This window comes from Plecotus auritus (genome assembly GCF_963455305.1).
Source record: "Plecotus auritus genome assembly, chromosome: 5".
Lineage (NCBI taxonomy): Eukaryota > Metazoa > Chordata > Mammalia > Chiroptera > Vespertilionidae > Plecotus > Plecotus auritus.
The window spans coordinates 67,622,568-67,634,906 of record NC_137776.1 but is presented as its reverse complement, the minus strand read 5'-3'; the positions used below and the strand labels follow the sequence as shown (position 1 = coordinate 67,634,906).

At 41.1% G+C, this 12,339-nt stretch overlaps 1 protein-coding gene across 4 annotated transcripts in view; it reads left to right on the top strand.

The window, feature by feature from the left end:
- Nucleotides 1-12,339, top strand: part of LYPD6 (LY6/PLAUR domain containing 6) — a 121,323-nt gene that overhangs the window by 97,579 nt on the left and 11,405 nt on the right. For all 4 annotated transcript variants that reach the window (XM_080668247.1, XM_080668248.1, XM_080668250.1 and 1 more), the window contains one exon: nucleotides 3,040-3,138. In XM_080668247.1, the coding sequence (XP_080524373.1) occupies nucleotides 3,040-3,138 (99 nt within the window). The remainder of the gene's footprint in view (nucleotides 1-3,039; nucleotides 3,139-12,339) is intronic.

The window sequence follows — 12,339 nt, the reverse complement described above, 5'->3', positions numbered from 1 at the left end:
CTATGGGTCTTTGCAGTCATGAACGTTGACCAATATGATCATTTTTGAGAAATGCTGTTCTTTGACAGTTTACACCTTTTTTTCAAAACTCCTACTCTGCTAATCCTACTTCAAAATTTAAAAACTGCTTTAAACTTTTACTTTTTTAAAGTATGTTTTCATTTATTTCAGGGAGAGGGAGAGAGAGATAGAACCATCAATGATAAGAGAGAATCATTGATTGCCTGCCTTCTCCACACCCCCTACTGGGGATTGAGCCTACAATCAGTGCATGTACCCTGACCAGGAATTGAACTGTAACCTCCTGGTTCATAGATTAATGCTCAACCACTGAACCACACCAGCTAGCCTAAACTTCTTTCTTTTAAATATATTTATATATTAAATATTTTGAAGATGCTAGTGACTCTTTTTTAATGGAATCAGGATGATTTACTAAACTATTTTGCATGTTTTTTCTCATAACTTATAAAAATAAGCTAATTAAAATGTCTATGAGAATATTTGAATGGCTTTGGAATATGACAACCTGTTCGTTTTAAATTCTTTAGGCATGTACTTTGCTAAACTAGACTCTTTCAACTTAAATGTAACCCACCTATCTAGGTAGTGGGATGTGCAGATATAAAACTTACTTGTGTGTAGTTTTACAAAATTGTTTACTTCTGTTTTATTATAATTATACCTAGGGAGAGGATGTCTCCTTCCAGTGAAATTTCCTCCTTGGGAATGAAGTCGTTGGATGGCTATGTCTAAGTGGCTTTCCATCCTCGTTTCCTAAGACGATCTATGTGCAAACTATCATTCTGTTGATGAATTTGAGTCATCAACTACTTGGAGGAACATAGAACTCTCACATGGGCCCATAAAAAGGTCCAGGTACCTGCCTTTTTAAAAAGACAGTTTATTACTTTTGATCTTGCTATTTTCAGAGGCATCTCTGTGAACTGTTGCAAGCAAGTGCAAGGATGGGCAGCTGTTCTAGGCAAGGTGAAAATCAAAGTTATATCTGGCCCATAATTCTGGCCTTAAGCGGCTGCCTCCTCCTTCATTTATTTTTGATAACATACTTAATTGGTTCCATGCGGGTAAAGCAATTTACCCTGAGATGATTATTTCCGCCAGTGGGATATGCAGGCTCAGGCATCTGCGAGAGAGAACAGTTGGCTTCTGCAGATGAAGTGTTTTGAGTGTTTGCAGCTTTCAAAGAGGCCAGGTAATTTTACAAATTAAACACACACACACATTCACAAGTTCTGTTTATGAAAGGCAAAACTCTAAGCAGAAAGGCAAAGTAAGCAAATGATTAGAACTGAGCAGCAAGTAAAAGCACATCAGCAGATCGGACAGAGATAACCTGGCCTGATATTCCTTTTGCATCTTATCCTTAAATGCTAATGAGGTCCCGAGGAGCTAGCACTCTATAGAGCATAACTCTCATGGGACACCTATCCCCACCCCCAGCATAAATACAAGGCAGAGAATACAAGTAACTGGAGGACAGAAGAAGCAACTCAGGGGTGAGGAGAGGAGGGGATTCAAGATGGAGCTAGGAATCTAGAGTGCATCTGCATCCCCAGGGGCCCCCAGTATGCTGCTCCATGGACGTTGGGCCTGGGCCTGAGAGTCCCCGCCCCTGCCCCCCTGCAAGAGAGTCACCTCTGCAGAGGCAGCAAGTATTTTAGCATTGGAGATGCCTTTCTTACCATCTCCAGGGATTCTTAACCATGTCAGGTCTGAGCAGATAAAAATATTACAGGGAACTAAAGAAATTACCACCTTGGCAAAATGGTCAAATATCAGGAAAGTTTTTATGATTGAACCTAATGTTTTTTAAAATATATTTTATTGATTTTTTTTTTTTTTACAGAGAGGAAGGGAGAGGGATAGAGAGTTAGAAACATCGATGAGAAAGAAACATCGATCAGCTGCCTCCTGCACACTCCCTACTGGGGATGTGCCTGCAACCAAGGTACATGCCCTTGACCGGAATCGAACCCGGGACACTTGAGTCCGCAGGCCGACGCTCTATCCACTGAGCCAAACCGGTTAGGGCTTAACCTAATATTTATATGTACTTGTTGACCTGTCTACATAAGTTGGCACATAAAAGTAAGGCATTGGAAATTCAGAGTGCCTTTTGTAATTGAAAATTTATTGAGATAATTGTAGATTAAGCAGTTGTATGAAATAATATAGAGAGATCCCAGGTATACTTTACCCAATTTCCCCCAATGGGAAGGGAACATTTGAAAAAACGTAGACTAGTATCACAACCAGGTTATTGATATTGATACACCTATCCACTGGTCAGACTTCCCCAGTTTTATTTGTGTACATTTTTGTGTGTGTGGGTGTGTGTGGGTGGGTGTGTATTGAATTCTGCATAATTTTATCACGTGTGCAGGTTTGTGTATTTACAACCAAGTTAAGACACTCAGTAGTTTCAATAGCACAATGATTCATCTTGGCCTCACACCAAGCTCCCTCTGAACCTGTCCTTACCCTGGCAACCACTAATCTTTCCTCCATTTCTAAAATTTCCTCATTTTAAAATGTTACATATAGTAAATGTTACATGTAATATATAACATTTATGAGGATTGATTTTTTTCACTCAGCATAATTCCCTGGAAATTCATCCAAGTTGATGAATGTACTAATAGTTCATTTTTATAGCTGACTGGTGTTCTATAGCATGGATGTACCACAGTTTGTTTAACCTTCGCCCATTGAAGGACATCTGGATTGATTCCAGGTTTTGCCTTTTACATATAAAGTTGCTGTGAATATTTGTATACAAATTTTTTGTGAGAATGTGTTTCCTTTTCTCAGAGAAATATGACCAAGAGTACAATTGCTGAGTCATATGTTACTTGCATGTTGACTTTTTAAAGAAACTGTCAGGATGTTTTGAGATGGATAAAATAAATTAAAAAATAAAATTTAAATTAAAAAAAGTGAAAATGTCTAACTTCACAATGCAGGATTCTATGCTTAGTCTAAAGCATTACTCTTTCCTCTTGATCCTTTTTGCAGCCACACCATATCCTGGTGGATTTAAGTGTTTTACCTGTGAAAAGGCAGCAGACAATTATGAGTGCAACCGGTGGGCTCCAGACATCTACTGTCCTCGAGGTAAGCTCTCAGTAGACAGATTGGGGTCCCAAGGACTGACCAGGAGTGGACAGGCCTGTTTATCTTGATACATGCATAGAAGGAAGCATGCTCATAATCTCAGTCGCTTCTCTTGTGTAAGGCTATTTCGATTGCTTATACTACACCCATAATTTATCATCAAAAACTCTCCGAGTCATAAACTGATCCGTGGGGTTGCCCCTTTTCTCACGAAGCATCGTTGGAGCTCCAGGAAAGGTGAGTGATACTCACCCCAGGCCCAGTCACATGCAGGACAGGAAGAGAACAACCAGCCTCTAACCCACTCTTTGAAGCATTAGTCATTGCATAGTAACTTCCTTTATGCAAAGTATGAATCGATGTTCATATAAAGATTCCATTTATTGCATATCTTGCCAGAGGCTTTTATCCTGAGACTGCCTGAAAGCGAGAATTCTAAATGTCATCATTGCACAAATGAAAACCCCGAGCTTTTTAAACTCCTCCGTTCTCTTTGAAGGATGAGATGGATCCCCGATGGAAGCATGAAATTTTGACCCAAAGGCCCATTTTAAAATAAAGTAGATGCTTCATAATCATATTTCTTTTATCCTATTGAGTTAAAAAGATGGTTATATTTGGCTACAGAGTCATGTTAATTGGCTAGTTTATTTTTGGAAGAAAGTCTATTTATTGGAAGGGGAGATGACAAGGACAGGTCATTTTATTGATAAATGTTTGAGCAATTAGTTCAGTGGGCTTTGCTGCTGATCAAATTCAGTTGTTAAAAGGACTGAACACACCAACACCACATCTGCTATTTTTTAACATAGGACAAGAGTTCTCGTGCTCACCCAGTGAAAGACACTGTTTCTCACGGAGCACTGGGCATTGGGAGAGCCTGCACCAATTAAAAGACAAGTGGCAGCTACCTAAACCAGTACTATTTAACCTATGGGTCTCCACCTGGACTGCCCCATAGGAACTCCTGTGAGTCTTTTCAAAATCACTGGAACCTGTGCCCTGCGGTTCTCACACTTCAGCATGACCATCATTCCCTGGAAGACTTACTAAAACACTGGCCAGTAGCTCAGTTGGTTAGAGTGTTGTCTTGATATACCAAGGTTGCAGGTTTGATTGCCGGTCAGGGCACATACAAGAATAAACCAATGAATGCATTAAAAAAAAAAATCAATGTTTCTATCTCCCCTCCTTTCTCTCTCTTTAAAATCAAGCAACAAATAAAAAATTTTAAAGGCATTAAGAAATCAAATAAAATACAAATTTCTGGCCCCTACCCCTGTTCTCCCTCCTTCCATGTTTCTGATTCAGGAAATCTTGGATGAGGCCTGAGAATTTGCATTTCTAAAGAGTACCAGGTGATGCAGAAGCTGCTGGGCTCCAGACCACACATTAAGAACCACAGCTCCACACACAATGAGCCAGCATCCCTGCACAGAGTATTTAAATGTCCCGGTAATTCTAGTGGACAGTCAGGAGCAAGAACCAATGGGAGCTCCTCTCCCCACTAGTAAAAAGTGTAATGTAGTGTTGTCATCTCTAGATGCCTCTTGTTTACTTTGCACTAGAGATGCTAATGGGAAAGACCACAGAGAAGAGAAAAACATGGCGACACTAAAGACTGGCTTAATCACAAGCCAGCTGTCCAGCCATCCGGGTGATCACAGATGAGTCCTGCTGCACTGCCTTCTGCAGTCTCGCTCATTGCAGATGGAGCTAGTGTTCTCTAACATCCCACCGCAGAAGGAGCACTTGGGTAGGCTGCCGAGGGACCTGGCGAAGCCACAGCTTCTCAAACTGGGCAACACATTCCAATCACGGGGTAAATTTTTAAAAATACTGATGCCCACGTCATTCCTAGAGATGTACATTTAAATGGTATAGAGTGTGCCTGAGCATAAGGAGTTTTAAATGGTATAGAGTGTGCCTGAGCATTAGAAGCTCCCCCGTGGATCTCAGATGTAGTAACATTTGAGAACCACTAGTGACACTGGACTCAAACCGGATGGTTTGCTTGTGTAGCCAATAAATTTTGGGTTGGCTCCTGTTGGGACAAAGCTGGCAGATTAGCTTTGGCCACAGTTGCCAGTGCTCAGTACTGCTGTACAGGACATAGGACAGTGCTTAGCAGAGATGAGGAGAAGAAAAGGAGGGACTGTGGACTGCGGCTTGCTCAGGCTTTGGGCCGTATTTCAGAGAGACCCAGCCCAAGTCTGAAGGTGTACAAGTATATCCCTGTCACTAAGAGAAAAACAGGTGACTGGTGGCAATCTGCTCTAATTCCCCACAGGAAAAGAGGAAGGTCCCTGTTTATATTTTCTTTAGAGGACAAAAATCTATCCTTCCAAAATACAGATACCCAAAATATCATTGACACAATTTCTCCTTTCCCCCTTTTTTTCCTACTTTTATCTTTTTATCCATTAATTTATAGGGGTAAATGGAAAATGACACCTTGAGGTTCATGACACAGGACACAGGCCCTTGGGGGATTATGCAGCAAAAGATAGGAATGGGGTTCTTCTTTCAAGGAGCATGCAGTTTAGCTGGGGAGATAAGAGCTGAACATCTCAAATGTCAAAAATAGCAGGACAAAGGCGAGTGCCAATGAAACATGGCATTAAATGCTGGGGAGTTATAATGGAGATTTGCTCTTTGGGGGCTGAGGTGGCAAATGAGAACGTCATGGGCTCGGAAGATGGGCATTGGAGGGAGAAGGTGGAAGAGGACGTGTCTTCCGGGAAGTCACTCAGCGCAAAGATATGGAGACCGGATGCCCCAAGTGAGCTCGGTGGACAGGGAGAGAACTCAGCTGGTATAGCAACCGGTTTATATCAGACAATAGTAGGAACAAGTAGGGGAGCCAGGTTATTTTTCTGGGACCTTGAACATCATGTAAGGAGTGGGTACTAAAGCCACACCCAGCTTACTTCTTTTAAAAAAACAAAAATCCTTGCCGAAACCGGTTTGGCTCAGTGGATAGAGCGTCAGCCTGCGGACTGAAGGGTCCCGGGTTCGATTCCGGTCAAGGGCATGTACCTTGGTTGCGGGCACATCCCCAGTAGGGGGTGTGCAAGAGACAGCTAATTGATGTTTCTCTCTCATCTATGGTTCTAGCTCTCTATCCCTCTCCCTTCCTCTCTGTAAAATATCAATAAAATATATTTTAAAAAAATCCTCATCCGATGATATTTTTCCATTAATTGTTAGAGAGAGTGGAAGAGAGAGGGAAAGATGGAGAGAAACATCGATGTGAGAGAAACACATCTATTGATTGCCTCCCACATGTGCCCTAACCAGAGCCCGGACCGGGGAGGAGCCTGCAACCAAGGTATGTGCCCTTGACTAGAATCAAACCCTGGACCTTTCTGTCCACAGGCTGACACTCTATCCACTGAACTAAACTGGTCAGGGCACCAGCTTACTTCTTAACCAGCCCCACTGCCATAAGCCATTTTTCCTTTCCTCTGGGTTTTCTCCAAATTTTTCTACCAATGAAAATGCCATTGCTATTATTAGATTAAAGTATAAAATGTGTCTAATTACTAGAAATTATGGATTAACCCTAGATTTGTGTTGTTATTTTTTTCCTGTTAATTATGACTTTGAAGCAGCTATAGGACTACCAACAGGCTTAGTAAGGGCAGCTCAGTAGCTGCCATGAAAAAACCATGCCAGCTTTTTGTAGCATTCCTATTGTTTGTTTATTTTATGGCATGCCTAATTAGGTTTTAATTATTACATGATGTGAAAATAACTTGTTGAAGGTGAAAGAATAATTTATGTTAGCATTTAATCTTATCTCTATGGGATAAGCCCACATCCCAAATTGCTTAGGGCAGTGGTCGGCAAACCGCAGCTGCGGTTTGCCGCTCTGTTGACAAATGAGTTTGCCGACCACTGTCATATACTACCCTTTACCTCTTTGCACACAACATGCCACAATTGCCTAATCCTCACAGCTTCCAACTACACGGTAACATTTAGTCTAGTGGGGAACGCCTGAGTTTCAAGAACACTGGAAAGCTAAACTCAGCTATGTGAATGTGTGTAGGACAGATTGTGTTTTAGCAGCTGAGGTAAAGCTTGCTTACTGATTCAGCAGACGGGTTGTGAAGCATCATTTGGTCAAATAAACATCAAGAAAGCCTTGCCCTAACTAGAATCACTGTGACAGGCAGTGATGGCATCAGCCAGCCCCCTCCAGCCAACTCAGGCTCCCTGTCACTCCTAACGCTCCAAATGTGTGTTATGTAAGTACTTCCTCCTCTGTTATTGCCTCTGGCACTTACAGATTCCTGGTACCACACTCCCTCCCTAGACATGAGAACTTGAGACGCCCTTCATAACCAATCACATTTCCTCACTTCGCTAGCCTTCTGTTTAGTCTTTGGCCCCTGAGCACTTCCTTTGCAATAACCTCAATTTCATCAACTGCTCATTATAAATCTGTGCAGTTTCCTTGACTTTGTGAACTGGCATGGGAAAGGATCTTGAAATCATATCCTATGAGGGACCAGTTGAAAAAACTGGTAAAGGAAAACAGGCGTTGAATGTCACGCTCTCAGGTCCACGTGATCTCTTGCCTTGACTTTTTTCCAGAGTTGTACCAGGTAAGATGAAAAGCTCCTTGAGAGAAAGGGACCATATAAGTGTTTAAGAGTCTCCAGAATTAAATGTCAAGTAAAAACCATCATAATTTTTTAAAAGGCTTGCTCTGTGTAGGCTACCTAAGGCACAAGGATTTCATGTTCCTTTTTAATTATGAAGTACAGATGTCTCCCTCCAAGGCAAATTCCTCATTTGGAATTATTGCTGATATAAAATCAGACCAAGAGAAATCTTGAGAGGGAGGGACACGTATCCTTTTGCTTCTAGCTTCTATGCTGCTCACTGTTTTTTTGTTTTGTTTTGTTTTTTGAAAGTGAAGAAAAACGTGGGTATGCCCCTTGATGAGTCTTGCAATATCCATTATCTCGAATAAGCAGGAATATAAATGTGGTACTAGCTCCACTGAAGACAGGCCCATGGTTACACATTTTTAGGAAAGAGTCTTTGTTGCTGACTTTTCCAGGCTGAGACAAACAGCCTTTTTGTTTAACTTTACCCAAAGGTAGAATTTTCTCTGGTCACTCAGAATATAGCCCTTCAAGGTTTCTACCATTCCTCAGGGTCTCTATTTCAGCTCCAAACCCCAGGAGGACCCTGGGCCTTGCATCTTTTACAGTTTATATATTAACACCCCCATCTCATTCAGGTAGAGAAATCTGCATTGGTCCCTGGGATTTCTCTTACTTTCTGGAGCTTCATTTGTACATTTACAGAAGCTATTGGTTATATGTTATTCAGCACACTTGCTGCTATGTAATGAGATGCTGTTCAGATGATCTATCTTGTCATATCAGCAAATGGAAATCTCAGACTTCCTCCTTTTTATAAAGTTAAAATTTTTATTAAAGTTTAACATACATACCAGAAAGTGAATAGATCACAAGTGCAGAGCTCACTGAATTTTCACAAAATGAACATGCTGTGTTTGCCACCCATGTTAAGCAGTTGAACCCCAGAAGGCCATTGGAGTCCCTGGGGCATTAAACCACACCTCCCAAAGGTAACACAATTGTGACTACTATCCTTGAGCTTTGTGTGAATGGAATCATACAGAACGTACTCTTTTCTTTCCCACATTATATATGTGAAATGCATTCCTGTCTCATGAGCAGCAAAGTCATTCTTTCTCACAGATGTAGATTACTCTATGTATGTACCAAACTTCATCCATCCTACTGTTGATGGACATCTGGAGTGTTTCCAGTTTTGAGTATGATGAGCATTCTTGCCCATGCCTTTTGGTGTACACCTGCGTCATTTCTGCTGGGCCTATCCCAGGAGGTGGGGTTCCTGGGTATGTAGCGTGTATGCTGTGGCTATACTCATTCCTGCCTAACAGTGTGCCAGAGTGGCTGTACCAACTTACGCTCTCCCAGCAGTGCCTGCAGGTGCCAGTTGCTGCACAGCCTTGCCAACCTTCAGTATTGACAGAAACAGTAGAAGCTAAAAGTTAATGGGATGACATTTTAAAAGTGCTGAAAGTAGATAGCTGCCAACCTGCAATTCTAAACTGAGACTGTCAGCCTCACTTCTCTGCATTTCCTTTTTCTTCTGGCTGCCCTGCTAGCTCTGGATTCCTGTGTGTGCCTCCCAATTCCCTTGAGACTGACAAAAGCTCTGCTCAGCTTTTCTGCCCCTTTGCAGAGTTTTCTGCTTGGCTACTCAGCCTCTGTTCCCAGGCAGGTGCCTCAAGGGGAGAACAGGTATAGAATGTCAGGCTCAACTCAATGTGTTCTTCCCTTTGCTGGTGCCTTACTCTTCAAATTCTGTCTGCCTCGGTAGCTCTTCTATGCTTTCACGCAGATTTTGGGTGTTATTTTAATTTCATCCAGCTATTTTAATTTTACTTTGTTTTTGTTGTTGTTAAGAAGGGACAAACTAATTCATCTAAGTTGGCACTGTAATTTGCAGATTTATTCTTAAATAGAATTTTTCAAGAAATTTTTAAACTAAATGTTCTACTATCAACCTTAAATTTTTATTTATTTATTTATTTTGTAATCTGAGAGCATCAAACTTATCCAATCCATAGTGTTTTCATCAGGTATTTTCTGCTAACACAGTTGTCTCAGATAGGAAGCATCCATTTGATGCTTTTGTCTTAAATTTTTATTTTAACTACTGACCACTGTAAAGTCCAGTTTCTCCAACTGTTGCTGAAAGTTCTACCCAATGCAATAAGGCAAGAAAGTGACATAAAAGGCATACAGATTAGAAATGAAGAAATAAAACTGTCTCTTATCACACATGGCCTGACTTTTGAGGAGTTGTTGATATTTCTCTTTAGAAAATCAAGTCACTCTCAAGAACAGTATGGCATTTTTGTAAACAGCTATACATGCAACTGCCATACAATCAGTAATTCCACTTCTCCAATTTATCCCAGAGAATTGAAAACTTATGTTTACATAAAAACCTCTACACAAATGTTGATAGCAGCTTTATTAATAATATCCACAACCTAGATATCCTTTCAATGGGTGAATGTTTAAACCAATTTTGGTATATCCATAGCATGGAATACTACTCAGCAATAAAAATTAACAAACTGTTAATTAACAACATGGATAATTTTCAAGTGAATTAGGCTGAGTGAAAATCCCTAGTCCCCAAAAGTTTACACACTGTTTGATTCCATTTATATAACATCCTTGAAATGATGACGTTATAGAAGGAGCACAGACTAGTTGCTGCCAAGGGTTCAGGAGGGCGTGAGGACAAAAGGTACAGGATGTGAACATAAAAATTCAACATGAGGGATCCTTGTGGAGATAGAACATTCTGTATCTTTCCTGCATCAATTTCAGTGTTCTGAACAGGACATTATACTGTAGTGTTGCAATGTGTTACCATGCAGGGGAAACTGAATAACAAGCACATGGGATCACTCTATATTATTTCTTTTTTTAAAATTTATTTATTTATTTATTTATTTTAAATAAATCTTTATTCAGATTATTACAATTGTTTCTCCTTTTTCCCCCCATAGCTCCCCTCCACTCGGTTCCCATGCCACCTTCTGCCCTTACCTCCCCCGCACTGTCCTCATCCATGGGTGTATGATTTTTGTCCAGTCTCTTCCTGAACCCCCATACCCCTTTCCCCCTGAGAATTATCAGTCCACTCCCTTTCTATGCCCCTGATTCTATTATATTCACCAGATTATTCTGTTCATCAGGTTTTTAATTCACTTGATTTTTAGGTTTACTTGTTGATAGATATGTATTTGTTGTTCATAATTTTTATCTTTACTTTTTTCTTCTTCCTCTTCTTTAAGAATACCCTTCAGCATTTCATGTAATCTTAGTTTGGTGGTGATGAACTCCTTTAGCTTTTTCTTATCTGTGAAGCTCTTTATCTGCCCTTCAATTCTGAATGATAGCTTTGCTGGGTAGAGTAATCTTGGTTGTAGGTTCTTGCTATTCATCACTTTGAAAATTTCTTGCCACTCCCATCTGGCCTGCATAGTTTCTGTTGAGAAATCAGCAGACAATTGTATGGGTGCTCCCTTGTATGTAATTAACTGTTTTTCTCTTGCTGCTTTTAAGATTCTCTCTTTGTCTTTTGCTCTTGGCATTTTAATTATGATGTGTCTTGGTGTGGTCCTCTTCGGATTTCTCTTGTTTGGGGTTTTCTGCACTTCCTGGACTTGTAAGTCTATTTCTTTCACCAGGTGGGGGAAGTTTTCGGTCATTATTTCTTCAAATAGGTTTTCAGTATCTTGCTCTCTCTCTTCTTCTGGCACCCCCATAATTCTGATGTTGGTACGCCTGAAGTTGTCCCAGAGGCTTCTTACACTATCTTCAACTTTTTGGATTTTTTTTTCTTTTTGCTTTTTCGGTTGAGTGTTTTTTGCTTCTTTGTATTTCAATTCTTTGACTTGATACTTGTGTTCCTCTAGTCTGTTGTTGGGTCTCTGTATAATATTTTTTATTTTAGTCAGTGTATGTTTAATTTCTAGTTGGTCCTTTTTCATATCTTCGAGGGTCTCGTTATATTTATCGGCCTTTTCTAGGATATTCTTGAAAAGCCTATAACCGTGGTTTTGAATTCTATATCCAGTCGTTTGTTTTCCTCCATTTCTTTCGTTTGTGATCTGTTTCTTTGACGCCGCATTTTCACTGCTTCCCTGAGTTGGTAGGGTAGATTTGTGTGCTATGTTTCCTATATGGCACAGTGGGTCGGCTTCCCCAGTTAACCTGAGGTGGACACTCTTGGTGCACCCTTTTGTGGACTGTGTGTACAGCCTTGTTGTAGTTAAGTCTTGATTGTTGTTGGTATCACTGGGAGGAATTGACCTCCAGGCCAGTTGGCTGTAAGGATCAGCTGTGTCTACGCTGGGAGAAGTTCGGTGTTGGAGACAGCCTTATAGGATTAGACTTGCCAAATTGCAATAGCCTCTGTGCTCAGCTTGGATGGGGTGGAGTCTCAGGGCGGAGCAGACAGTCTTGGCTTCCCGTCAGCCTTGCCCTTGCGTGCATGCGCGCCTGCAGACCTCTGCCTTCCCCGGCTCCCGAGTCTCCGCCCGAGAGTCCAGATTCCCCCCACAAGAGTGTGGGTCCCCAGGGGCTCACCTGGAACTGGGGTTCA